At 60.4% G+C, this 27806-nt stretch overlaps 1 protein-coding gene across 1 annotated transcript; it reads right to left on the bottom strand.

Moving 5' to 3' along the window:
- Positions 1 to 42: 42 nt before the first annotated feature.
- CELSR3 (cadherin EGF LAG seven-pass G-type receptor 3) lies at positions 43 to 25659 on the bottom strand. The gene is made up of 35 exons (XM_055557422.1): positions 21918 to 25659; positions 19417 to 20067; positions 18589 to 18814; positions 18243 to 18358; positions 17836 to 17924; positions 17570 to 17727; positions 16861 to 17024; positions 16477 to 16602; positions 16215 to 16384; positions 15393 to 15578; positions 14740 to 14856; positions 14076 to 14247; positions 13756 to 13897; positions 13537 to 13657; positions 13062 to 13245; positions 12699 to 12800; positions 10997 to 11091; positions 10567 to 10776; positions 10142 to 10337; positions 9739 to 9894; positions 9243 to 9417; positions 8512 to 8679; positions 8160 to 8286; positions 7865 to 8071; positions 7493 to 7667; positions 7161 to 7273; positions 6124 to 6203; positions 5488 to 5611; positions 4966 to 5082; positions 4712 to 4860; positions 4355 to 4464; positions 3898 to 4056; positions 3176 to 3376; positions 1473 to 2361; positions 43 to 279 (listed from the first exon to the last, which is right to left on the bottom strand). Exons 1-35 carry the CDS (start codon positions 25657 to 25659, stop codon positions 252 to 254), a joined length of 9945 nt encoding a protein of 3314 aa, XP_055413397.1. The 3' UTR covers positions 43 to 251.
- Between the last annotated feature and the right edge of the window lie 2147 nt (positions 25660 to 27806).

Below are 27806 nucleotides of genomic sequence, written 5' to 3'. Positions count from 1 at the left end.
GAAAAATAACATAAGCATATCTCTCTGGTTACAAAGGTACAAAATGTATAAAAGTCCTTCCCCAGCTCCCTCACTCCCCGCGCCTGTTACACACTTGCACACGCTCACAGATGAGCATGGACAGTCAGCGCTGCAGCAACAGGGAGAGCTGGGGGCGGGGCTGTGGGAGGCCGAGTCCCGAGTCCAGAGTCACTTTTGTTAGCCCAGATCCTCCATTGCCCCCCGCTGGTCCTCTTCTGCTCAGCCGCTCCTCAGGAGTGACCCTCACTTCTGGGAACTCTGCAGAGTTGAATGTGGAGATGGAAGGCGGTTGCTGAGAGTCAGGTCCCCCTGGACACCCCACCATTCCTGACCCGGGCCGCCTCCCCCATCACCTTCGCCTCTCAGACTCCCCAGCCAGGCCCTTTGGCTGCCACCTATGTCTTTTCTCTAAGCACTGAGTGAGCACCTACTATGTACAGGTTCTGTTAAACACCTGACCCCAAAAAAATCTCCCTAATCTCCACACCTCAACAAGTTTGCTACCGCAGGCCTATTTTGCAGATGATGAAACAGGTTCAGAGAGGTCAAGTGTGAGTCCAGAGCCTGAACCCCTGCTCAGTCCTCCCAGCCCTGTCCAACAGTCAGACCCCAAGGCTAGGCTGCAGGAGGGCCCAGGGGGTGCTCCCAGCTCCCTCATCCTCACCCCACCCCCTTCCAGAGCCTTGGGCACCTCAGATCTCCTCCTGCACCCTCTCCTTCCTGTCTTCCCCCCAATCTCTGCTCAGGTTCTGATGGTCTCCTTCCCCAGTCCCAGGGTCTCCTTCCCTCCGAAGGCTTTTGTCACCCTACGGACCTCCACAGAACCTGGCCTAATTGTTCCTCCTCCTTAAAACTCAGCTCCACTTTCGGCTTCCGAGGCCTGGTCCTTTCTGGCTCCTCCCCACTACCTCTCTGACTCCTGTACCCAGTTTAATCCTCTACCCCACAAATGCCCGAGATGCACCAGGTCCCAGCTCAATTCCTGTGTGGCCCACCCCACAGTGCCTCCAGGTAGGAGGAGCTGCACATTGACTGAGTGAGCAAGAGAATGAATGATTTACTCTCAAACTGAAGTTCGAAGCCTGCACCTACGTCTGACTTCTCCTTATCCACACTCCACCCTAAGCAAAGTTCCCAAGCAGAGACTCCTCCCTTCCCCTTCCACGTTCCAGGCTATCTCCTGCCCTCCCCCTCCAGGACCTCAAGCCCTTTGGAAGGTACCTGACTCGCCTCCTGCATCCAGGAGGTGCAGGCCCAGGTCACATAGCCACCCAGTTCCTGCTTATCACCCCACTCACTGCCAGACTTCTGCCCTCTGCCCGTGCCGAGCCCAGGGCAGCCCACGCTCTCTGCCAAACCTCACCCCATCTGGTGGCGGAATATAGGGCAGGGTGCATGGGAGATTGCCCTAAACTGACAGGGGTGTGAGCAGGTGGCTGAATGCCACTTACTCTGAGTCGGGCGACAGCTCCGAGATGCTATGGGAGGTGGCGGAGCGTGGCGTGGAGGGTCCGAGTGCAGAGGCAGTGGCAGAAGGGGTGGGGGTGGTGTGAGGGCCCGAGGGTGTGCCTGAGGACTGCACGGAGGAGGAAAGAGCCGAGGAGGTGAAGGAGGCAAGGATGGAGGAGAGGATGTCTAGCTGCTCTGTGGAGGGTCCGTGGCTAGGGCCACTGGCGGGCGCTTCCCGGACTCTGAGCAGCTGTGGGGGTGGCCCAAGGCCTTCTCGTGAGGGGTGCCGGCTAGGCGCATGGTCCAGCTGCTCCCCTGAGTTCGATCGCTTGGACAGAGAGTCCAAGGGCCGGGATGGCAAGAGGGGGTCCCTTGAGAGTTGCCGCTGGGGAGACAGGGGCAGAGGCGGGGGCTGTGGGTCAAGGTCCCGGGCACCACGGGGCGGGGGCAACGTGCGCAGCCACTCGCAGGGTGCCCCTCGGTCCAGCGCATCCCGTGACCCGAAGCGGCCCGCTGTGGCACCAGGGTGGTCCCTGGGTGGCTGCCGCCGTGGTAGGGTGCTTCCCCGATCCCTGGGCTCCGGGCGGCCTGGCACGGCGTCCAGGCATTCCTGGGAACCCGGCCGGCTCAGGGGACGCAGGACCGGGGCGGGGGCCTCCTCCAGCCGCTCGCGGCTCAGCTGCCGCCGCAGGAGCAAATCCAGCTGTTCTCGGGAAGAGTAGCGGCTGGCGGGCTGCGACAGGCTGCCGGTGCCCCCGCCAGCACAGATGCGACCGTAGGAGGCAGCCGGCACTGCACGATGGCCCAAGGTGGCAGCACGGCACCAGGACAATTCGGGGGCGCCTCGGGTCTGTGGCACCAGCGGGTACTGCAACCGGTTCTTCAAGATGCCTGCGGGAGGAACATGCGGGGGACAGTGTGTGTCTGAGGGCCAGGAACTCCCCTGGGGCTAGGGACGCAGCAGCGTCTGGGATCCCTGGGTCACAGACTTGGGGGCAGAAACCATTTGGGGAAAGGGTACAGAGGCCGCTCCTGGGAATCGCAGAGAGGTTGCAGGACAGGGGTAAGAGTGAGGTGGCAGTAATCCATGGTCTCAGGAGAGGGGTGGTCCCCTTGCTGTGGGGGTAGGGGCAAACCATCCCCCAAGATCAGAGGAGGAGCAGCCCCCAGGTCAGGGTCAAAGGGACAGGGATCCCAGGGTTGGGGCAGGAGCAGTCCCGGAGGTGACGCAGGAGTAGAGGCAGAGACCCCTTGAGCTGAGACAGGGACAACCCCTTGGGACCCCTGGAAAGCACGACCAGGGGGAAGAAACCTTCCAGGGGGACAAGAAGGAATCCCTTGAGGTAAGGCAAGAGTGGCCCCTGGGGTCTCTGTGGGGCAAGCAAGTCTCAGGCCAGAATGGGGCTGTCCTGTGGGACCGTGAAGCAGCATAGAGGAGCAGAACCCCCCACACAAGGGAGATAAGTCCTCAGGGTCCCTGTGAGGCTGTTTGGATTAAGAGGATGAAATCCTCTGGCTCAGGACTTGGCCACTTCCCAGGGTCCCTGGAGCACAGGCTAAAGTCAGTCTTTTGTTCTGTTTTGGTTTTGGCCGGGGCATGTAGGATCTTAGCTCCCCCAACCAGGGATCGAACCGGCACACTCCCTGCATTGGAAGGTGAAGCCTTAACCACTAGACCCCCAGGGAAACCCCGAGGGCTCCATACCTTTTCTCTGGCGCTGGGCCCCACCCAAGGAGGTTTCATCGCCACTGGTCAGGGCCAGGTCAGGCTGGTTGTTGTTGGCTGCGTCCTTGCTGGTGTCCAGCCCCAGGCGCCTTTCAGAGCCCCAGGTCTGCAGAGCACAGGGAGCAGCCTCGCACTCCCCCAGGGCTGGCCAGTAGGACAGGAGGTCATTGCCGTCCACGTCTGCAGAGCCAGGGTCGATTACAAGAGTCACCGCAGGGTCTGGCAACCCCGCAATCCGGACTCCGTAGCCCCCTAACCCTAATGATGCCTGAGATCTGGGCTTCGCTGATGCAGCAGCAGTAGGAATAGGAGGGTGTCTCTCGGAGATCCATGGAACCATCCAGGGATTGATAAGCTCCCCCTACTCTTGACTTGAGACAGACAGAGACTGGCGGTGCGGGAACCTGATGACTGAGGGGTCAGGAAGACCAGGCTGAACCCCAACTCTCAGGGAAGAGGAGGGATGACACATTACCCTGTGATGTCCCTGACCTTGCTCGTCTGTTGCCTGGGCCCCTTCTGGGTTTCTAGCCAGCAGAGCTCTGGTGAGAGGCTGGATGGGGAGAGGTGTGGGGGCACCCCACGATGACCCCAAAGTCAGTCCCAGGAATCTTCAGGGGCTAGCGGGGCTCCTGGGTTCACACCCAAGTGGAATATGGGGTATCTCTTGGTCACCCATGGGGTCAGAGGGGTCCTATTACCTTTGGGGTGGGTAAGGAGCCTCTCGCTCTGGGCTGCCCGGCGGAGTGGACGCTGGAAACGGCCCCGCGTCCGGCCATTGTCCTCACTTTCTGAGGATGGGATGGACAGACTTCTCTCCTCCTCCAAGGACAGGTCACTGTCAGAGTCGGAGTCTGCGCCTGGAGGGGGGAAGGTCAGGAGGAACACACGGCAGTGGCCGGGGAGGTGAGGCCCGTGGGGGGTCTTGAGGGAGGCTCTGGGAACTCGGGGCAAGCTTGGAGTAGGGGGCAGGAACAGGAGGGCTGGGTCATGGCCAGGAGAATTGGGGCTGTCTGGGTAGGTGCTTCCTGGAGCTGCGACCTTGGGGGAGCTTGCCCCAGCCCTGTCAGCTGCTGCTCCCACCTGGGGGCAGAAGAAAGGGGAATGGGGGAGAGACCCTCTGAGTCCCTCCTCCCTGGCCCGGGCCCCCACCTCCACCAGCATCTCGATGGAACATGGCCGCGTCCAGGTCAGTGGGGCCAGCGTGAGCCTGGAGGCCATGGTCAGTGTGGTCAGCAGCCGAGCCATGTCGAACCAGGACGTTGTCCCTAGAAACGCAGGAGCCCCCATCAAAGAGGGATGTGACGGGGTGTTTTGGAAGCAGGGCACCTGTGAGTACCCAGCCAGCCGCACACGGTATGGCTCTGAAGGTGCCCCTGGGTGTGTGGCAGAAGACACTGGGGCAGAGGCAGCAGAGCAGAGGCACAGATGGCCAAGACGGGTGGAGCCAGCCCAAGGACCTGGTAATGCCAGCCCTGGGCCGTATGCCCCCTCACGAGGCGGCCCTGCCCTCACCTGAGGTAGCTGCGTCCCCGCTGGCTGTCTTGGTCCTGGGTCCGGCCGGACCGGGCACTGCTCACCGAGGAGACAGTGGAGGCACCGAGAGTGATGCGGATGAGGCCGCTCTCCTCGAAGAGGGCCGTGTTGTTGTAGGCGCCAGGCCCCTGGGGTGGTGGAGGGGACAGGCGCGTGAGCCAGCCCTGGGGAAGCCTCCAACGCTGGCCTCCCGGGGACCCTACCCCGACTCCTCTGCCCAGAGGGCCCCTCACCGTCCCAGGCGCCGGCCTGGCCTCCTCGGGCGCTGCCTTCCTGCCCAGACAGGCTGGTGTCCAGGCAGCCCGGGTGTCTGCGTTCAGGACACAGAAGAGCAGCAATACCACCAGGCCCTGCGGGTCAGCGAGGATCAGAGAGGGGACAGTGAGGGCCATGAGAGGTCAGAGCAGGGCTGTGAGGGGGTCAGCTAGGGCCAGTGGAAGTCACTGAGGGTCAACAAGTGGGATCAGTCATTGCAGATGAGAGTGAGGCTGTGCGGAGCCCCCGGGGGGTGGTAAGGGAGTGAGGGAAAGGTAACAGAAGTAGTGAGAAGTCATGAGTGACTGGAGTCAGTGAAGGTCATGTGGACCAGCAAGCAGCCAGGAGCCTCAGCACTGATGAAGGGCAGTCCAGGCTCAGCAGCAGTCAGCTGTCAATCATCGGGTGGGCATCAGCTCCAGGCCTGGGGTTAAGGCCCCAGGCCCCACCCTGCCGAAGCCCCATTGGGTCCAGAGTCAGGGGGGCGGTGTCAGGGTTACCTGGAGCCCACAGAGTCCAGCGTGGAGGTAGTGGAAGGCCAGGATGCTGTGGTTGACTGCGAGAAGGCCAAAGAGCCAGGAGGCACTGATCAGTAGAAGGAGCAGAAAGGAGCTGCGAAGGGTCCTGCCAAGGGAACGTGAAAGGACAAGACACGCGAGGGTCACGCAGGGCTCACGTGGGGGACATGGGAGGACACACAGGGACGTGGAGGGAAAGGAACTCACACGGAAACGTGGGGGTCTCAGGAGGGCACTAGGGGAGTCTGGAGGTCACAGGCGGAACCAGGAGAGTACTCAGGGAGCCACGAGGGGACATGGGGAAAGCCGACTGGAATTGGGAGGCGGGGCATGAGAGAAAGCATGGAAGGCACATGGAAACGCAAGGCAAAGGGCAAAGTGAGCCATCCAGGCATCGGGAGACTGGAGAGACAGCAGGGTGGAGACAGACGTGTGGGGCCGAAGTAAGGCAAGGGTACCAGAGAGGGACTGCTGGCTAGGGGATGAAGGGTGACTTCATCCCCTACCCAGAATCTGGAGCCCAGCCTGAACCAGGGGTGCTCCAGGAAGCCCCCCAACCCCACCCAGGAGAGGGCTGCCATTCTGAAAATTCCCCACTCCCCCAACAAGCTAACTCACAGCACAGAGGTCTTCTTGGCCTCCCTCTGCCCAGTGGAGCAGGATGTGCGGGCCGCGAGGAGAAACATGGTCCCATTCATCTGGACCCACAGCCAGACATGTGGATCAGGAGCAGGGCAGAGAGAGACAGAGAGAGTGAGAGACAGACAGAGAGACAGGGACAGAAGACACTGAGACTCACAGACAGAGAGGCAGAACCCGTGAGAAATATACACAGATATACAGACACACACATAATAACCAAGGAGAAACAGAGAGCTTAGAATCATGGAAAAAGTCAGAGATAGGGAAACAGTTCAGTTCAGTCGCTCAGTCATGTCTAACTCTTTGCAACCCCATGGACTGAAGCATGCCAGGCCCCCCTGTCCATCATCAACTCCTGGAGTTTACTCAAACTCATGTCCATTGAGACAGTGATGCCATCCAGCCATCTCATCCTCTGTCATCCCCTTCTCCTCCCACCTTCAATCGTTCCTAGCATCAGGGTCTTTTCAAATGAGTCAGCTCTTCCCATCAGGTGGCCAAAGTATTGGAGTTTCAGCTTCAGCATCAGTCCTTCCAATGAACACCCAGGACTGATCTCCTTTAGGATGGACTGGTTGGATCTCCTTGCAGTCCAAGGGATTCTCAAGAGTCTTCTCCAACACCACAGTTCAAAAGCATCCATTCTTCCGCGCTCAGCTTTCTTTATAGTCCAACTCTCACATCCATACATGACTACTGGAAAAACCATAGCCTTGACTAGACAGACCTTTGTTGGCAAAGTCCAACAAGGGAAGTCCATCAAAGGGAAGCAGAGAGGGATGGAAAAATAGAGATGGAGAGATAGACAGGTAGGGAGAGCAGCCGAGCCTGTGACCCCACATCTCCCATCTCCATGCCAGCTGGGCAGGAACAGAAGAGGAGGCTGAGCCCAGGAAGCCTGCAGACTGCCACCTGGCACCCCTCGGCTGATACCACCACACCGGCTGCAGGGCCACCTCCCATTCCATCCCACTGAGGGGAGCACAAGGTGGGACTGAGTAGAGGGTACTCACCATGAGCACAAGGATGACAGGGCCAGCGAAGCTCCAGATGAGGGGGTCGTGGATGGAGATCCAGCAGAAGTCAGGGTTCCCGTAGCCCTCGGGATCCAGGCCAACGGCCAGGCCTGCAGAGGAGAAGGTACAGGATAGAGGGGGTGTGTTCCAGAGCTGCCATCTCTCACGTACCTGGGGAGAAGCTGGGGTGGGGGCAGGGCAGGCTCCTCCCTGAACAAGTGGCACAGGGGGCTGAGGCTGGGGTCACGATCAGGGGCAGGGGTCAGCCCACGTGATGGATGGAGGTCAGGGGTCACAAGCCTGTACAGGCCAGGGAGCAAGGCCCTCACCCAGCAGCACAGCAGGCACGCCCCAGCCCAGGGCGTGGTAGAAGCGCATGGCGCCGCGGTCCACATTGCGGGGCTCCACCTGCATGCGGTAGAGGTGCAGCCCCTGCACGAGGAGCCACGCAAAGGTGCCCAGGAAGAAGTAGTGCAGGAGGATGGCGACCGCGGTGCACAGCAGCTGGTGGGGGTGGGGGGGACATCAGGACCTCTCCGCCTCACTCCGCCTCTGAACCCCCAACCACCGCACCCTACCCCAGCATCCTGCCCCAAAGTGACTGAGCACCCCTGACCTCTGACCATGCACTCTGGCCCCCTCCACCTTCCTGGGCCATATGAGGTCAGCAGCACACGGGTCCCCCGACCCAGCCCCTGCACCTGGTTTTGGGTCCTGTGGATCCCCAGCAGGAACAGGAGCTCAGCCACCCCCAGGGCGGCAGCCACGTTGGCATGGATCCCCCGCATGTTGGACTTGAGGCTGCGCAGGCTCAGCAGGACAGCCGCGGTCAGCAGCAGCGCAGCCACAGACACCGCCATGACCACGTGGGTGAACACCGCCAGAAGCTCCAGGTCACCCTCCAGCCGCTGCGGGAACAGGGAGGGTCGCGGGGACTGTCAGGCACCCCTGCCCTTTGAGCCTCCCACTCCCTCAGCTCCCTGAACCCAGCCCCACCTCACGGGGGGAGGCATCCATGAGGACCCCGAAGGTGCCCGTCCGGCTGCAGCGACACCGTGCGTGGGACCCGTTCCTGTGCACCAGCTCACAGTCCCGTGCGGTCCACAAGCCATGCTGGTCCGCCCTGTGGCCACAGCGCAGTCAGACCGACCATCCCCTCGGGGGAGAGCCCCGTCGCCAGGCAGGGGTTTATGAGAGGCACTGGGAGGGGCCGCGGGCGCCTGGAGTTCGGGAGCTGCGTTCCTCATGGGTCTGGGTGCACAGGGGCATGGGTGGGGGCCCCAGGGGCAGGCTGGGCCTCCCAGGGGCTACCAGGGGGACCAAGGGTTTCCAGAGTGGAGGTCCTCACGGGCCAGGCGGGTCCCACTGCACACAGATGGCCTTGCTGCGATTCACTGTCTGTAGCAGGCGGAACTCCAGGCTGATTGGGGACTCCAGGACACCTCGTAGGAAGTTGCGTCCGTGGAACACAGCCACACTGACCACCGGGGAGTTCATAACTGGGTTCTGGGGAACCCTGAGGAGACACCCCACCTGAGCTTGGATGCCGCCGGCCTTCCCAAGCTCTGACTGCCCACCTCCCTGTCTTCCCTTGCCCAGAGCTTGGGGCACCCTGGGCTGGGTGTTGTTTCTGAGAACCCCTTCAACCTCTACTGAGTGGCCTCAACACCAGGAGTCCATGGCCTGGTTCTGCAGAATTACAGCTGAGGGGCTTTGGATCCATTGCCCACATTGGAGCCTGCAGCCTAAGCAGCTGTAGACTTTGTGTCTCCCTGCATGCCCCCAGCTGGCCCCTTTCGGTCAGCCCATCTCCATTGGCCAGTCTGCCTGTCTGGCTGGCTCCTGTATCCTTTATGTGACTGGCCCAGCTGTGGCTCTGTGTCTATCTAGTCCCCCAAACACACTGACATGGCGGAGCCCGGCACGGACGAGACTCGCAGAGCAGGAGTGTGGCCAGGCGCATCTCTGGATGATGGTGAACCTGCTTGTCTGTCCACCATAAGTGTGGGGGGGTCTAAGCTGGGTCAGAGCGAGCAGGCAGCCCAGGGTTGAGAGGCCTGGGGGTAACTCTACTCATACCTGGCACCCCGGCGCTCGGCCTGGAACTGGGCAGGGAGCAGCCCCCCAAGGGTGCGGTAAACCAGGAGGATGACAATGGAGATCCCAGGCTCGGGCTCGGGCTCTGGAGGGGCTGGTGGGGGGGCCATGCTCGAGGTGGTGGCATTTTCCATGCTGCTGCCACTGGGGTACAGAACTGCCGGAGGAGGGGGAGGAGCCGCTGTCAGTGACCTCTGACCCCCAAGCACCCACAGACCCAGCTCTGACCCGGAGCCAGCATCAAGCATGGGAATCTCTTCCCTGAGGGTCCAGAACCAGGGAGTGCAGGGAGCAGGTGCCAGTGAAGAACTCACAGGCCCCTGGGGCTGAATCCCGAGTATCCAGGCCTGTGAGAGGTCATTTGCAGTGAGGAGGAGGGTCTGGGCAAGGGGAGAAGTGACAGGAGGGCCATGCGAGGTTCCGCTTTGGGCAGGGGTGGGGCAGGGAAACGGGACCCGGCCCAGGGGTGACCTCTCACCTTCAGCGGGGGACGGCCGTGGGGCCTGGGAAGACAGCAGCACATGCGTGTGAGGGTCCCAGGCATCCTGGCCCCGGAAAAGGTTGCTGTGGTAACGAGGGTAGCGACGGGTCCCCCGGGTGGGACTGGGGTGCTCCATGCGGTCGATGCTGAGCACTGCCCCGGAGGAAGAGGGGTGAGACCCAGCAAGGATCTCCACCCTGTGCTGAGGGATCTCCCCCTCCCGCCTCCCCCGACTCTGGACCCAAGTCCCAGCACCCATATGGCCTCCTGGCTACCAGCGCAGAGCCTGCGTCCCTGCCAAGCACAGTCTCGAGCCACTAATGTTCCACCCAGAGCCCCCGCCCCTCGGACCTCCTGGTCTGAGTTCACAGGCCCCTGCCCCAGCCCACCCTCCACATACTGATGTTGGGTGTCACCAGCCCCACGGGGTTCAGGTACGTGAGTTCCATGTTCCTCGCAAGCGTGGCTGCATACTCTTCCAGGCGCTGCACCAGCCCGGCGCTGCCCGGGGAGCCTCCGGGGGCCCGCTGCCCCAGCGCAGCCCACAAGTCCCCGGTCTCCGGAGCGAGCAGTGCAGAGCCGGCCCACAGCAGATTCTGGGAGGAGGGAGGTAAAAGCGGGCCCAGCCAGGTAAGGACACATGAGGGGGTGCCTGAGGGGTCTGGCCAGGTGCTTAGGGGGGCCCCAGTAGGCAGGGAGTAGGTCTGGAGTGGACAAGGCGGGAGAAAGAGCCCGTGAGCTTCACTTCCCGGGGATCAGGAGGGGCCTGAGCAGGGGGGCGGGGGTCCGGGGCCAGGGGATCGGGAGCCCCGGGCGCGGCCCCACCTCATTGAAGTGGGCGTCCTGTGTGGCTGTTAGCCCGAAGCCCTGCTGGCGGCTCTCAAAGGCCAGCAGGTGGGCCAGCAGGCGGGCAGTGACTCGGACGTCCTGGCTGAAGTAGTGGTCGGTGTGGCCGGTCACCTCCCGCAGCCTCTGAGCCAGCTTCTTGGCCTCCACCGTGTCCAGGACCGTCTTATTCAGCTCCAGGCCATCCAGCTGCCGGATAAAGAAGAAGTGGTCACTCTGTGGTCTCTTGGGCCTTTCTCAAAAGCCTCATGGGAAGAAGGGTTTGGCCAGATTAAAGGGCTACACAGAAAAGCCCAGGATGTCAAGGGCTGGGGCATGATGTGTAGGGCCCATCACGGGCCTGGGGAGACGGGCCAGGGCCACTGCTGGGGCCAGTCTCGTGTGCAGGGCAAGGTGCAGGCAGTCTCACCAGCAGATTGAGTTCTCGGAAGGCCGGGGAGGTACAGTTGAAGAGGTCAGGCTCCAGCCAACCCTGGTCCTCGTCGCACAGCCGCACGGCCGCACCTGAAGGCAGGTGACTCTCAATCAGTCCTGGGGCCTGGACCCCTTCACTGAGGAGGCAACCGCAGCACCCTCCTCTACCCCAGGGGAAGCCCTGATGCAGGGACCAGGGAGTAGGCATCCATGGCTGCACCCCGGGATGGAGAAGACCCAATCCCCAGCAAAGATGGGCCCCAGGCGCTTATCAGTCAGTTCCTAGAGGTCTGGGGACCATTTCAAACAGCCATGACATAAAGGAGAACACAAGGGCGGGACTGTGTGTGTGTGTGCTAGTCGCTCAATCGTGTCTGACTCTTTGCGACCCCATGGACTGCAGGCCACCGGGCTCCTCTGTCCTTGGGGATTTTTCCAGGCCAGAACACTAGAGTTGGCTGCCATGCCCTCCTCCAGAAGATCTCCCCCACCCAGGGATCGAACCCAGGTCTCCCACACTGCAGGTGGATTCTTTACCAACTGAACCACCAGGGAAACCCAAGAATACTGGAGTGGGTAGCTTATCCTTTCTCCGGGGGATCTTGCCGACCCAGAAATCAAACCAGGTCTCTTGCATTGCAGGCGGATTCTTTACCAGCTGAGCTATCAGGGAAACCCTGTGTGTGTGTGTGTGTGTGTGTGTGTGTGTGGGTGCATGCGCACCCAAACACACAAGCCAATGCTCTCACCTACACACAAGTAGATGCTGTGTGACCCAGGACAAACACACAGACACACAATGCTCCCTCTCTCTCTCTCTTTCACACACACACACAGACATCCAGGTTTTCCAGTAGAATTTTGTGACCAAAATAGGGTGGGGATCAAAATTCCCACACAAAATTCAACTGCCCCAAAGACTTTGCTGCCATCTCTCCCTAATCTGTGAGACTGGAATGAAAGTTGAATGAAATTGACCTGGTCCTTAAGAGAGCTTGTCGCCACCAGCAAGAGGAACACTGACTTAAACACAGAGACCCCTTCCCAAAAGACAGACATAGACACGTGCAGAGGCACAGGAAAACACACACAAGAGCATGCACACGCAGACAGCTTTGGTCCAGCCATGGCGGGGACCTCAAGCAGCAGAGAGGGTTCTGTGAGGACCTCAGGCAACGGAGAGGAGTCTGTGGGGTCCTCCAATGGAGGGCAGAGGTCTTTCAAGACCTTGGGCAGTAGAAAGAGGCCTGCAGGAAGCTGAGGAACTGAGCAGGAGTCTACAAGGACCTTAGGAAATGTGTATGTGGGGAAGGGCCTCCAGGGACTTCAAGCAATTGGGAGGAGCTTTTAGAGACCTCAGGCAGTGGGGAGGGGTCTGCAGGGACTTCAGGCAGCAGGAGGGGTCTGCAAAAGCTCTGGCAGTGGGAGGGGGCAGCGCACCTGAGCAAACACGTACCCCTTACCTGCACCCCGCAATCCTGCCCAGAAGCCAAGAGAAACAGACGGAGGCTCAGTGAGGGTCAGGGGGAGGGAGCCAGAGCCACAAAGAGGTAATGAGGAACCAATGTCGCCCCCCACCCAGCTCCCACCTCTTGGCAGGAACAAGGCCAACCACCTCAGGAAAAGAGGTGGCTCTAGCGGTCAGAGGACAGGCCGATCGCCACCCTCAGCAATGTGCCTGTCCCCCACGTACTCACCTAGGGCCCCCCGAGGACAGGGCACTGAGGCTAAGATGCCAAACTTAGTCTGCGGCCACCACACACCAGATCTCAGGGACTTGGGGCAGGCGTCATAGAGCACTAGGGAGGAAGAAGACAGTGAGGTGGGCAGCCAGGGCTTGGGGCCAGGGATGGCCACATCCACTGACCCCTCACCTACCCCAGGCCCACTGCCTACCACTCTGCTGCTGGCCTCAGGGGAGCTGGCCCATCAGATTCTGTGACAGGCCATCAAAATACTTGGGGCCAATGTGGGAGCCCCTGGGCAGCACAAGAAGCCATCTAGAGCCCCTACCCAGAGAGCCAAGCATGCCATGGGACTTGCCCGGGGGGCCTGCTCACCCCGGCAGCCGCTGGCCGTCACCTCTGCAAAAGGGCTGTCACAGCTGTTGCACTGGCGGCCGAGGGCTCCTGGGCGACAGGGGCACTGCCCACTGTGGGGGGCGCAGGAACGTGAGGTGGAGCCCACTGGGTAGCAGTCGCATGGCAGGCATGAGTCGCTGCCCCGCGGTCGGTAGTGGAACTCCTGTTTGAGACAGGGTCAGGGGCCGGAGGTCAGGGGTCAGGGCTTAAGGTGAGGATTTCAGGTCAGGGCTTGGGGGGTGGGTGGAATCAAGGGCAAAGGGTTGGGAGAACAGTGCTCACAGGCCAGAAGGAAGACGGGCCTCAAGGGAATGTAAGGGAGTGGTCAGATGTCAAGGACAAGAGGTGGCAGTTAGGTCACAGGGTAGGGGTAAGGGGTCAGGGGACGCGTCAGAGGTCAGCAAGCCTCACAGAATGGCTACAGCACAGGTGAAAGGTCAGGGGCCAGGCGCACCTTGCAGTGACACTGCCCGTCTGTCTTGTTGCAGTTGGGGTCAAAGCCCTTGTGAACGTCGCAGTTGCAAGGGCCGCACGTCGGGCTCCCCCACCAGCCCCGTGGGCACTGCTGGTCCATCCTGGGGTGGAGAGCCAGGTGAGATGCCTCCGCCATAGCTCAGCGACCCTTCCCAACCCTCTCCAACTCTTTCCATCACCTCAGCCCCCAGCCCCTTACCTGTGTTCACAGTGGTGCCCGAAATAGCCACCTACACAGTCGCAGGTATAGCCATGGGGGGCCCCCGGGAGATGCCGGCATGACCCCTGGTTCTGACAGGGGTTCAAGAGGCAGGCGTCCACACAGCCTGGGCCATAGTAACCTGTGGGTTGGGTCAGGGAGCTGAGGACACTGGCCACAGGCATGGGAGGAAGAAGGCACCTGTCCTTCTCGGCGCCTGCCTCCTCTCCAGGTCCCCCAGTCTTCACCATGAGCCCCAGATCACCCTGCCCCCACCCAGGCCCCACCCAGCCAGCAGGTACACCCCACCCAGGCCCCACCTGGCCAGCAGGTACAGGAAAAGGTTTGCCAGAGGTCTCGGCAGTCAGCATGGGGAGGGCAGGGTCCAGAGGCACAGGCGTTGGTCACGACACAGCCAGGTTCCACGTTCACCCGGTGGCTTGGGGGAAGCAGGGCTGGGGACCCCGAAGGCGTGGAGCCAAACCATACTCCCTGCGGGCATAGGCGGCAAGGTGAGACCCATGTCAGAGCACCTCAGCCCCGAGTCCAGCAGAGCTACCCACATGGTCTCCTGACCCCTGACATGCAATCTCCGTACAAACCCCGGTGTGCTTAGTCGCTCAGTTGTGTCCGACTCTTTGTGACGCCATGCACCGTAGCCCGGCAAGGCCCCTCTGTCCATGGAATTCTCCACAAAAGAATACTGGAGGGGGTACCCTAAACCCTGATCCAATATTCCCATTTTGTGCCCCCATGAGAACCCTAATTATGCTCTCCCTGACATAGGCCTCTAATGGCCCTTGATCATCTAAGCTGGACTCACCTCCAACAGCACAGAAGGGCCTGACCTGTCTCTGATGGCTCTGGTCACCACTACCCCTATACCAACGTCCAGGTGAATGCAGCATCTCGGGTCTCAAGGCACCCCTGATCTCTGACCATTCACCCTAATGCCCCACCTCATATTTGCACGCTGACCCTCACCTGGATACAGCCAACCAGACCCTGAGGAGCCTCCTCTTCAGCGCCATGGGGCAAGCCTCCCACATGGAGTCGCTTTACCTTCAGGCCCTGCAGCTCACTCCCCACTGCCAAAGTGTCCTGGGGGAAGGGGACAGTTAGCATGGTGAAGGGGGGACCGATGAACCCCTGCCTTACCCCAGTGTCAGCCTTGGCCTTATCCTAGCCTTGCACCATGCTCTGGACCTCTGGACCAGAGGGCTGGTCTCGGCATGAGATGCTCCCGAGTACAGAGGACCTGCTGGAGCACAGGGGATAAATGACAGGAAGGTTTAGTCTGGAGCTGGGCTCTGGATTGGGCCCTCTCTCCTGGACTCCGAATAGACCCTGAAATTCCATGATTTTGAGCTGGGACGATCAGGAGACCAGAAGAAGTTTGGCAAAGTGCTAGCTACAGAGGTACCCCAAGACCAGGCCAGAAATCTGCATAGCCTCCCTGACATGAGGAGGGCGGAGCAGGGTGGGCTTAGAGCAAGGACATGAGGAGGGGGACTCGGGACACAACATCAGACTATGTGCAGTGGACGGAAGAAGAGGAGTTGGACTGAGTGGGGTTCTGATGAGGTGGGTCTGGTCGGAAGGCTGAGAATGGACCACCCCAGGGTTAGAAGTCAGACCTGGAAGAGGCTGAAGTCCAATGAGACCATGAGGACATGGTGGCCCCGCCGGCCACCTGGCTCCTCCTGCAGCTCCAGCCGCAGATCGTGCCACCGGCCGTCACTGACTATCACCTGGTCCAGGAGGAGGTGGGCAGCCTGGCCTGAGGCCCTGGTCACTGTTACAGACAGCAATCCCCGATCCAGCTGCGGGCAGAGAGGCACAGCCCTGGGGTCAGAGCCCCACACTGGGCAGGGGCCAGGAGTGTCAGGAGGTGGGGTCACGAAGAGCAGAGGTCAGTACAAGAGGGACAGGCTATATTTGGCATGGAGGGCCCTATGCCAGGGCACTCTATGCTTCTGAGAGTAAAGTTAAGGGGCAGGGGTCATGGATTAGTGCAGGTGGCAGGGGAGAGCTAGTCTGGGATGCTGCACCTGCAGAGGATATGATAAGGAAGAGGGTCAAGGGCCAAGGTCGAGAGCAGGGTCAAGTATGATCAGTGCTCCTAGTAGAGAAGTATGCTGTGTATGTGTGTGTGTGTGTGCACACACGCATGCACGCTTAGTCTCTCAGTCATGTCCTGTTTGCGACCCCATGGACTGTAGCCTGTCAGGCTCCTCTCTCCATGGGGTTCTCCAGGCAAGAATACTAGAGTGGGTTGCAATTGCCTTCTCCAGGGGATCTTCCCAACCCAGGGATCAAATGCAGGTCTCCTGCATTGCAGGCAGATGTTTTATCATCTGAGCCACCAGGGACCAGGCCTGAAACCACAGGAATGGTGCTGGTGGCCTCAAAGATTGAGAGCTGGGGGTCTAGGGAAGGGCTCAGGAGGACAGACACACCTGACAGAGGAGCGTGTTATGTGGCCCAGCCTGGACTTGCATCAGGACCCCCTGCTTCACCCGCGTCCGAAACGCCAGCCCCAGGTACCACGGCACAGACACGGCCACGTCATTTCCAAAGTCCCAGCTCAGTGTGCCATTGCCACGAAAATGGTGGGGATGGGCCATAGCTGGTGGGGTAAAAGAAGCAGAGTCACAGGCCTCACGTTGAGAACAGAAGCTAAACTCCACAGGCCCTTCCTGCCCTGGGCTGCCCACTCACTGAGCCGACAGTCTTTGCCTCCGAAGCCCACCGGGCAGTCGCAGCTGAAGCCACCCCAGCGTTCTGAGCAGATGCCGTTGTTCTTGCAGGGGCCCGAGTCACAAAAGTGCAGCTTGGCCTGGCAGCCTGAGAGAGAAAAGTACGTGGAGGCCATGAGAACACGAGAGAGGGCACGAGCGCTGGACAAAATACAGGGCCTGGGGGGCTGAAAGGGCCCAAGACCTCAGCCCCATGTTCTTGCAGGGGGTGGAATTGGTAGGACTCAGGTCCTAAAGGCCAGACTGCAGCAGAATGCTTGCCAGAAGAGGTGACAAGGAGGAGGTCAGAGTTTGAGTCCATCCATAAAGCCCTCCACCTTTTCCCTATGATAGGGACGTGGCCTACCTGCCACGGTGCCATTGTTTGCGACAAAGGATGCCATGTCCACTCGGCGGCCATCGATATGCAGGTCCCGCATGCAGCCAACGAAGTCCTTGTGGGACACGGGGAAGTTCTCGGGAAGGTTGGGGACACCCCCCAGGAGCAGAGGGCCTGTCAGGTCCAGGGACCTGGGGGTCAGGGGTCCAGGTCATTGGTGGGACTGGGGCCAGGGTAGGCTTGCTCCTGGGTTGGGGGAGGGGATAGGAAATGGAGGGGGTAGGACTCAGAGGGTAAGGTGATTGAATGGGGAGGGTAAGATCAGGCTGAGGAAGGACTAGGGCCTGACTTCAGTTGTGGGGGTGCAAAGGAGAGTTTCTGATGGGCAGATGGTCTGGGGAAAGGTGGAAGGGGCTGGGGTTGAAGATGAGGATGAAAAAGGGAGCCAGAAGGGTGGCTAGGGGGGTGATAGGGGTCAGGTAGACCTGTGGGGCATTAGCGAGACCAAGAGAGTAGAGAATTTGGGAGAGTGGGTGCCTGGCGGAATGTGTACAAGCAGGGAGTCTGGGGTAGAACACAGAGATGGGGGCTAAGGTGAGGTGGAGTTTCAGCATTCGAGTGGGGAAAGGAAAATCTGGTGGTTTGGGCAAGGATGGGGAGTTCGGAGGCAGTATTGGAAAGGTGGGGTGGGCTCTGGCAGGCAGGGGGCTTGGGGCTCAGGGGCTGGGGAGCTCACTTCTTGGAGCTTGTTTGCGTGCCAGCAGCCGCGCAAGAGTAGTTGCCAATCTCAGCCCCAAACTGCAGAGCCACAGCCACATCGCAGTCATCCACGCTCAGCACAGCCACCTTGTCCTTGGAGGGGCCCTGAGCACCCCCCAGGGCATCTGTCCGGGGCTAGAGACCTGGCACGTCACTCAACAGGACCCCCAGGGGTCACCTGGTATCCCAGAACCTGGTATCCCAGCTCCTTCCCCACGCTCCCAGGCCAAGGGCGGTGCCCACCTTGTTGTAGTATCTCAGATGCACTGTGTGCCACTGCCCATCACTGAGGCCCCCTGGAACCATGGGGCTGACCACTGTGTTGGACTCACCTGCAGGGCAGATGTGCATGGAGGCTGGTCTGGAGCTGCGAGGCCTCCCCTCCCCCTACCCAGTCATGCAAGCACAGCTACTCCCAGGGTGACCCTGGATGCATCAGATAACGTCCCCCTGCTGGTGGCCACACTGGCCAGACCAGAGTGCCTCTGGACACGTGGGAGAAGCACAGCCTTCATGGAGAAAGTGGTCTGTTGGGCATGGGTGGAGCTACATGTTCAGGAGGGCCTGGGGGGTTCACACCCCCCCCAGCCAACTTCCCCACACATGCACCCTCTAGCCCCTATACTGACCCACGGGGCGGGGGCACCCACCGGTGGAATATGTGAGCCTCACTTGCCCAGCCACGAGCTCCAGGGCCAGGAAGTCGTGCTTCTCGTTCAGGCGTCCGTTGTAGAAGAGCAGCCCACTGGGCTGCACCGTGGCGAACCTGGGGTCGGGGAGGGGCCCGTCACAAGTAAGACCCCCTCCTCACACCCACCATCCCTGTGACAAGAAGGTCTGAGGGAGCCCACCCAGGCTAGGTGAGGGAGGAAGTGATGAGGGAGGGCGGGGAGGGGGCGGTGTCCCATGGGACGCCAGGATGGGGGCAGTCAGGAACCCGGGTCTTGGAGGTGGTGGGGACCCCGTGCGGGCGCGCAGATGCGGGCGAGCACCTACGAGAGGGACAGCGTGAGGTGGAAGCGCTGTCGCAGGCCGCGGAACATGACGAAAGAGCTGGGCGGGAAGGAGCGCGCCGCCACTTCGCAGCGCGGACCCTCGAAGGCACCGCCCGCCGGGCACTGGCAGCGGAAGCCGCCGTCCGACCCGTTGGCGCAGGTGCCCCCGTTGCGGCAGACGCCCGGGACGCAGCGTCCGGCCTCCGTGTCCAGCTCGCAGTCTTCGCCTAGGGGGTCAAGTTGGCGGCAGAGGCGGGGTCAGACCACGCCCCGCCCCCGGCGCCAGCGGGCCCCGCCCCTCCGAAGGCCACGATCTCCAGGTGAGAGCCAAGAAGACGCAAAAGTCCCGCTCGCTGTGAGCATGCCCCTATTATACCAGACCCTGCCCTCTCTCCCCTTCCGGCCACGCCCCTCCCCAGGGTCACGCCCCCTCCTCTTCCTCCGCCCAGTTAAACTGTTAGATGCTTGCTCAGTGGTGTCTGACTCTGCGACCCCATGGACTGTAGCCTGACAGGCTCCTCTGTCCATGGAATTTCCCAGGCAAGAATACTGGAGTGCGTAGCCATTCCCTTCTCCAGGGGATCTTCCCCACCCAGGTCTCCTGCACTGCAGGCAGATTGTTTACCATCTGAGCCACCAGGGGGTTGGCCCAGCCAAGACCTTTATTTCTTCGCGGCCTTTGGCTCCCTCTCTGCCGGGTTCTACCGCTTCTGGAATAACCGCGCCCAACTTGACCCCGGGTGGCTCAAGAGTGATGCCCAATGCTCACTTGCACTGACTTCCGCCCCCCACTCTGCCTGATGTTCCCCCAGCCCCGCGCCCCGCTCACCCGTGAAGCGCGGCCGGCAAACACAGGTGTAGCCGCCCTCACGCCGCGAGCAGGCGCCGCCGTTGCGGCAGGGGTTGGAGTAGCAGAGGTCGAGCTCCGTCTCGCAGAAGTCTCCCGTGAAACCGGGCGGGCAGCGGCAGCGCAGGCCTGCGATGGGCTGGATGGGTCTAAAGAGCGTAGAGGCGGAGGCCAGGAAGGGCGCAGAGGAGTCAAAGCGCAGCACCGACACGCACTTCATGTAGTTCTCACAGGGCTCGCGCAGGCACACGTTGTCGTCGAAGGGCAGCACGTCCAGCAGCGAGCGGGCGGCCAGGGCGGCGCGGCGCACGTACAGCTGCTCCTGCAGCTCTTCGGAGCTGAACCAGGGGCCCGCAGAGCCGGCTCCAGCCCCGCGGGGCGCCAGCGCCGAGAAGCTCACGTTGAGCACGGTGCCCCCCACGTCCGTGTCGTTCTGGATGTTGAAGATGAAGACGTCCTCGGCGGGGGTGGCAAGTACCGCAGCCACACCTTCCAGGAAGTGGCCCAGTAGTGGCGACAGGAAGCGTTCCTGCCACATATTCTCCAGGCGCACGGTGAGGCTGTTGGCCAGCAGCTCCTCAGTTATGATGACCACGCGAAGCACGCACTGGGCCGTCACACTGTGCAGCCCATCTGCCGGTGGAAGTGGGAAAAGAGGTCAGTCTGGGGTCAGCGCCTGCCCCTCCCAGGGACAGAGGAGGGTTACTAGCCCAGTCCCCCAGCACCTCTGTGTTAGTGGGCTGACCCTACCAGGACACAAGGGGGTCTCAGCTTATGATCACCAACTCTCTGCACCAAGGTGTCAGCAAGGTACTGTTTCCTGTCTCCTCCCTCCGGCATGGGGAATGGCCTGAGCCAGGGATCAACCCACCCACTCTCTGCCGGCCAGTAGTGCCCATGGGTCAGCAGGTCATTCCTCTAAAAGCACACAAGATGGTCCCTAAGTGATCAGTAGCCCACCCTTCCCCAGGTTTATGGTCAGCAGGCCAATCAGGATAGAAAGGGAGCAAAGGCCACTGATGACTGACTTTCTTTCCTCCCATTCCCCAGCACTGCAGAACTAGCAAAACATCCCCTCTGAGAATATCCTCCAGGTGAGGGATCACCTATTCCCTATCTCTGGTTATCCAACTGTCTTCCCAGCTCACTAGAAGGGTCCCTAGGCCTGTGACCACTCAACCGCATCTCCCAGAACCCTGGGTCAGCAAATTCCTTCTCTCCAAGAGAATCTTGGACCCTGACCTCCTCCGCAGCATCCTTGGATCAGCAAGCTGCCCATCACCCCAGACCTGGGTCCTGCAATTTCAGTGGCCACCCTCAGAAATGAGGATGAGGTGCATATATGCCTCGTCTCCACACATTGGGTGGCCGACAGGGTTTGTTGTCCAGGGAATTGAGGGATGAATGAAGATGTGCCTTCTTTGGCAGTGCCAGGAGTCCTATGCCTCAGAATTGGAGAATAAGCACTGGTAAAGCCTGTCCCAACCCCTGCAGCCTCCAGTATTTAGGCCTGCAAGAGCTTTTCCCACCCGCGCTCTCCTTTGAGGGAACAGTTTGTAAAAGCCTTGGTCCACGGCTGCAGAAGAGACAAGTGGATCTCCAGACTTTCTCCCAATGGGCAGGGGCTCAGTCAGCCCCATCGATAGCAGCCAGGCTAATATGGGTCTGCTCTCTGTCTGAAGCTGCCAAAGGAAGATGCTGTTCCTGACCACTAAATGATTGGCCTCCCTCTTCTCCACAGGCTGAGAATCAGAATGGACCCAAAGTAACCCTTCATCTGAACAGGGGTATGATGCTGGCTTTTCCTGGGACATCCAGAGCATTACTCCAGCCTTTCAGAAGGAGGAGAGCAATCCCTAGATTAACAAGCAGACGGTTCTTAGGCTTCCCTGGTGGCTCAGTGGTAAACAATCCTCCTGCCTATGCAGGAGACAAATGGGATTTGATCCCCGATCCAGGAAGAGCCCACGTGCCACAGAGCAACTAAGTGCGTGTGCCACAACTTACTGAGCTGTGCTCTAGAGCCCGGAACCACAACTACTGACCCCCTGTGCTTCAACTACTGAAGTCCAAGTGCTCCAGAGCCCACGCTCTGCAACAAGAGAAACGATTGCAATGGGAAGCCCGCATGCTGAAACTAGTGAGTAGACCCTTCTTGCCACAACTGAAAGAAAGCCAGCACAGCCAGAAAGAAATAAAAAAATAGAATAATTATTTAAATAAAGTAGTTTAAGAGTCTTTATGAGGTCTGCTCATAATGCCCTAGAATCTTTGGGGTTCAGTGGAGACTGTCCAAGACCCTAAGCAGAGACTATATGACCCTAACCTGGGAGGTCTATGGCAGATCCTGTGGGGTGCAGGAACCCAGCACTTAAGGGATTCTTGGAAAGTCTGGAAACCCCTCTTTGAAGTGCCTTGTGGGGGACCCTGAGGACCTGACAGGCTAAGGTCACTGGCTCACTTGCTTAACCCCCGCCCCTCACCTGTGACAGTCACCAACATGGAAGCCACCAGTGGGCGGTTGTTGTCTAGTTTGCGGCTGAGTCGGAGCTCCCCGCTGGTCTGGTTTACCACCAGCAGCTGCAGCTCATTACCCCGCTCAAAGGAGTAGAAGAGGTGGTCAGAGACATCTGGATCATAAGCTGGGATGCGTCCAATGATGCCTGAGGGGAAGGTGTCCGAGCGGTTGGATACGTAGTTGTTGAAGAGGATCTGGAAGTTGTTGAGCACAGGGCTGTTGTCATTCTGGTCAACCAAGCGGACGTGTACAGTGGCCCGACTGACTAGAGGGGCTGATGTGGCCTGCACAACAATTATGTATTCCTGGCGAGCTTCGTAGTCCAGGTCAATGAGCGCTGTCAACTCTCCTGAGAAGATGTCCATTTGGAACAGCTCAGGGATGTTCCCTTCCACGATCTGGTACATTATATGAGCATTGGGGCCTTCATCCGGATCCACTGCAGTGATCTGGGCCACCACCGAGCCCACAATGCTGTTTTCCTTCACTTGCACCTCAAACTCCTCAGCTGGGAAGACCGGTGCATTGTCATTGACATCCTGCACTGTCACCTGGATGCTAACTGGAGTCCGGAGTGGGGGCACACCTCGGTCCACTGCGTAGGCAGTCAGTTCATACACCGGCACTGCCTCCCGATCCAGCCGCCTCACGGTGCGGACAATGCCAGAGGTGGGTTCAATGGTAAAATCTCCATCCCCATCTTCCCCGTTCTGGAAAGTGTACTGGACCCGGCCATTGGCATGAGCATCCCGGTCAGTGGCTGAGATCTGCAGGACGCTGGTGAAAGGCGGAGCATCCTCAGAGACCAGCCCTGTGTAGTGGGAGGCCACAAACTGCGGAGCGTTATCATTCACATCATTGACCATCACCTCCACATAAGTAGTGTCTGCCTTCTGTGGGATGCCATTGTCCCGAGCTGTAATAGCCAGTGTGTAAGTAACCTGGTCTTCATAGTCCAGGGGGGCCTGCAGGGTAATGGCCCCTGAGTCCGCGTCAATGCGGAACTGGGGCAGGTTGTCTTCCAGGAGATAAGTGATGCGAGCGTTCTCACCCACATCATCGTCAGAGGCACTGATGACCACCACGGTGCTACCCACTGGCCGATCCTCATTCACACTCACTGAGTAGTGGGCACTTTGAAACACAGGCCGGTGAGTGTTGGCATCTGTGATGTTGATGTGCACATAGCAGTGATCATGAAGGGCACGGTCAGATGCAGTTAGCACCAGCTTGAAGTAGCGTTCCTGCTTGTAGTCCAGGGGCAGGGCCAGTGTCACCAGACCTACACCCCCCTGGGTGCTGATAGCAAAGCGATTCCGAGTGTTACCTCCTGTGATCTGGTAGCTGATGGCACTGTTGGCATCACGGTCTACAGCAGTCACACTGACCACACTGGTGCCCACGGTCGCATCTTCATTCAGTCGGAGGTGGTACTCTTTCATGGTGAACTCAGGCCGATTGTCATTAACATCCAGCACAGTCACTGTAACGCTGGCTGAGGCTGAGAGTGGGGGCGAGCCATGGTCTCGGGCCTCCACACCAAAGAAGTAATGTTCCACAGACTCACGGTCCAATGGACCGCTCACAGAGACCCAGCCAGTGGCACTGTTTATCACAAAGGGTGTATCGGGTGCTACACCAGTTAGGGAATACTCCAGTCTGGAATTCTCTCCATGGTCTGCATCCACTGCCTGAATGTGGATGACTGAGTGGCCCAGGGGTGCATTTTCCAGGACAGAGACCTGGAAGGGTGTGCTGACAAAGATAGGAGTATGGTCATTGATGTCCACCACCTGGATGCTGGCCAGGCCAGTGTTGTTGGACAGCGGGGGGCGGCCTGCATCCTGAGCCCGGATGCGCAAGGCATACTCTCGCTCTGCTTCAAAATCCAGAGGGGCCACCACCTGGATCTCGCCTGTGAGGCTGTCAATGGCAAAGTGGCCGCGGCTGTTACCACTGATGATGTTGTAGTGCACTAGTCCATTGGCATCCTTATCCCGGTCCGTGGCTGTGACGCGTAGCACCACCGTATGGGGGCGCACATCCTCGCGCACCTGTGCCACGTAGCGTTTCTCGCTAAACTGAGGCGCGTTGTCATTCTCGTCCAGCACGGTTATGTGCACACGCACGGTGGCAGAGCGCGGCCCGGGCTCTTGGCCCTGGTCGCTGGCCTCCACCACCAGCTCGTAACTTTCCATGTGCTCGCGGTCCACACGACCGCTGGTGCTGATGAGGCCCGAGCGCGGATCAATTTCGAAGGCATCAGAGGCGGCGGCGCGCGCAGCTGGCGGCCCCACAAAGCGGTAACGCAGGTTGGCGTTGGGGGGCGCGTCACCATCTGTGGCACGCAGCTGCAGGATGGGGTAGCCCTCTTCCACGTTCTCGCGAAGCGTCTCCCGGTATTGCGCCTGCTCAAATACAGGCGCGTGGTCATTGCGGTCGGCCACTGTAACGGCCACCATGGTGGTGGCAGAGAGGCGCGGTGAGCCATGATCCTGCGCCGTCACGCGCAGGTAGTGGCGATCCATGCTCTCGCGGTCCAGAGCAGCCTCTGTGCGGATAAGGCCGCTCTGCGGATCGATGCTGAACAGCTCTAGAGAGCGGCTGTTCATGAGCGCAGCCAGAGAGTAGACCAGGCGCCCAGCCTCTCCGGTGTCCGGGTCCTGCGCCACTACGCGTAGCACCGCGGTACCCGCCGCCTCATTCTCCGGCACTAGTGCCTGGTAGTTGTACTGCGGAAACTGTGGGTGGCGGTTCGCGGCGCGACGGGGGCGGGCCCGGCCCTCTAAGGGTATTCTCCAGGCTCCAGGCCGGGCCGGGGCCCCAGGGGGGCGCGGCCCGGGGCGCTGCGGGAGGAAGCGGCGGCGGAAGAGACCTCGGGAGCGCATGCGCTCGGGCGTAGGCTCGGGAGCTGTCCGAGACTCGCGCGGTGCTGAACCAGACTCGGGAGCTGTCCTCGCTGTGCGAGGTGCTGAATCCAGTCCGGGGCCAGATCCCACGGCCCCGGGAGGGCGGTCCGACCGGGGGCCTGTCCTCCTCGCTCGGGATATCGCTGTTCTCTCGCTTTGACCCCTGCGCCCTGGTCCCCACAGTTCCCCGCAGCAGCGCGTGGTTCCCACTTTTGGGGAGGAGCCTCTACCAGTATTCCTCCGAGAGGACACGGGCTGAGAACCACGGGGCCGAATCAGAAGGTCCGAAGGGAAGGGAGGGTTGTTCTCCGGGCCTGGGACCCCTGGGGACAAACCCTCTGGTGACAGACTATCTCTTCGCAAAGGCCCTATCCGCCTGCAAGAGGAGACCTCTGGGCGCCAGCATAACAGAGACCCTGGTCCTTGTCCGGTCTCCCGCCCTCGGCTGCCAAATGTCTTGACCCCATATTCCGCTCCCAGCCCCGGCTGCTCCGGGGGCCCTCGACCGCTTTGGGCGCTTTGCCTTCCCCCTCGGAGCCCCACGAAGACAGGTTCCCTGACTCCCAGGCCAGGCTCTCCATCCTCTCGGACCCCGGGAGGCTCGGGACAAAGAGCTAAGGCTCCGTTGCCGATCCGCGCCCCTGGTCCCGTAGCAGCAGCTACCCCCGGATCCCAGCCGTGGCCCCCACCGTCCCCCAGCTCCTCCCGGCTAAGAGGGAACAAAGAGAGGAGGGAAAGGAGCAGGAGTAGCGGGGTCGTCGGCCCCCTGAGATCCCACCACGGCTGCCGCCTCGCCATCACCCCCCACTTCCCCACACTGCCTCCACTGTCCTCCACCCCGGTCCAGGCCTTGGGCCCGCCTCGTTGCTCGGACCCCCACCCGGACCCCTGCCGCCACCCCAGTCCCCTGCCTCTAGGCCTGTCGCTCCACGCCGCCGCCACCCTCTGGGCACCATCTACTTCGCGGCCAGAGGCCCTTTGGCGAGCGGCCCCGGCTTTTGCCGCCCCCACCACAGCATCCCTGACGCTGCTGCCGCCTCCCGCCGCTCCAACATGGCTCCCGGCCGCTGCGATGGTTCATTCCATCCCCGCCCCGGAGCTCAAAATCCGATGGTACAGGCCACCGCGCATGGCAGCTGCCGACTTAGACGTCATGATCGCCATCTTTATTGAGGGCAGAACGCAAGTGCTGCCCACGGTGCTGAACCGGGCAGGGAGATTCACCGCCCCTGGTCCCACCCTCCTCTTCGTGGCCACCGCCCTCACCCGCCTCCCTCCCTCTAGGGCGCTGTCTCAGCTCTGTCTTCGGCCTTCTGCTTGCGGATCTCTTATGCCCCGCCTTCCTGACCACTAGTTCCGAACCCTGTCCCGGATTTTGGTCTGAAATTTTGGTGCCTACGATGTGCAGAGTTTTCTCTCAACTCTTGGGTGGAGATACCATCATGAGGTCGGAAGTGACTTGGGGTGCCAGCTGCCCAAACAGCCTTAACCGTTCGATCAGTGAGTTTTAACTCATGAAACATGTCGCGACCATCTGCTTGTTTGGAGCGCCCCAACCGAGCAGGGACCAGAGGTGACCCGCCCGAAGCCGGAACAGAGGCTAAACTTCCCTGGTTTTTCGGCCGGCTGCTCTTCCACTGGAAATTACACCCCTCTCTTAGGTAGGGGGTCTCCAGTGTTCTGGAATACCACATGAACCCTGCGTTGCCGCAGGACTGAGGCTCGGATTCCTCAGATCCCCTCCCTTGCGCTCTAAGACTGCGTCCCTTAACCCCTTGAAGGAACTAATGGAAAAGCTCAGTTTTGCCCGCGCTGTTCTACTCTAGGCTCAAGTAAGACTCAAGTAAGATCCAATGGGCAGACGCCGGGGAATAAACGTCACCGAAGACGAGCGGGGGCGTGGGGCGTGAACACCGAGCGTTCCAATCAGAAAGTCACTGTTTCTATTGGGACAATGGGTGGCTCCACCCCCACGGCAGACTCATTGTCTGGGGGGAGGAGGCTCCACTGGTTCCAGAATAGCCGGGAGAGACAATCCAGGAGGTGTTCTACGGCCCAGCCTGCAAAGCAGCACCGACAGTGGGCTGCAACGCCACAGTCAGAAGGCATCGGCGTCCCTGGATCGAGGAGAGGTTTAGGGCTAAGTCCCCGAACGCTCCAAGGGGCGCGGCTCCTGCTTGGAACCAGCCGAGAACTCGGGCTACGGCCTCTGGCCCGCCCCAAATGGTACCTATGACATCACCACTAACCAATCAAATGGCGTATTCTTAGGCCCCCTTATTGACTTTTTCGCTTCCAGGAGGCAGGATTCCCCGTTCCAGCACCTCATGTGACTACGGAGAGCCGGTGGGTGGGCTCCAGTGGTGCCCTCTGGTGTCTCAGAATCTGAGGACTTCCTAAGGTCAGAGCAAAGTAAAGTACGGTCTGGGTTACTATGGGCGTTGGAGAGGTGCTGAAGGCAGACCTTGGTTGGATGGGAGCTCGGTGCAGGGGCTGGAGGAGGGAAGCCAAAGACATGGTTTCCATCGCACCTTCGCCCTCAGGGTTCACGATCTAACGAGAGGAAGGCGGAAAGCTTTACACTAACGAAGGTGGTAGATAGGTGGGACGCTAGGGAGAAGGATGCTGGATCCCAGAGGAGGTGCCTGAGCCAGTGTAACCATCTGCCTCAGTAGATCTTTGAATAACCAAAAGATGGAAGAGCCACCTAGGTCTTGGAGGCTGTGTGGGCAAATGTTCTGAGGTTTAAAGGGATCGTGGCCATGTTATGCCCTGCTCCCTGTCCTAGGGCTAGAAGACTGGGACCTTGCCTTAACACCCTTGGTGCCTGCAGAGGACGCTCCGTGTCCTCCCTGAAGTTCTGCCTCCACTGCTGTCCTCTCTTTTCGGCTGCTTTTCCGTGGAAGCCTGTCCCTCTCCCTCTGCCCTCACCTCTATGCCCCACC

The sequence above is a fragment of the Bubalus kerabau genome, chromosome 20 (assembly GCF_029407905.1).
Source record: "Bubalus kerabau isolate K-KA32 ecotype Philippines breed swamp buffalo chromosome 20, PCC_UOA_SB_1v2, whole genome shotgun sequence".
Lineage (NCBI taxonomy): Eukaryota > Metazoa > Chordata > Mammalia > Artiodactyla > Bovidae > Bubalus > Bubalus kerabau.
Note: the sequence above shows the minus strand (reverse complement) of the source record. Positions and strands in the feature narration are given on the sequence as shown.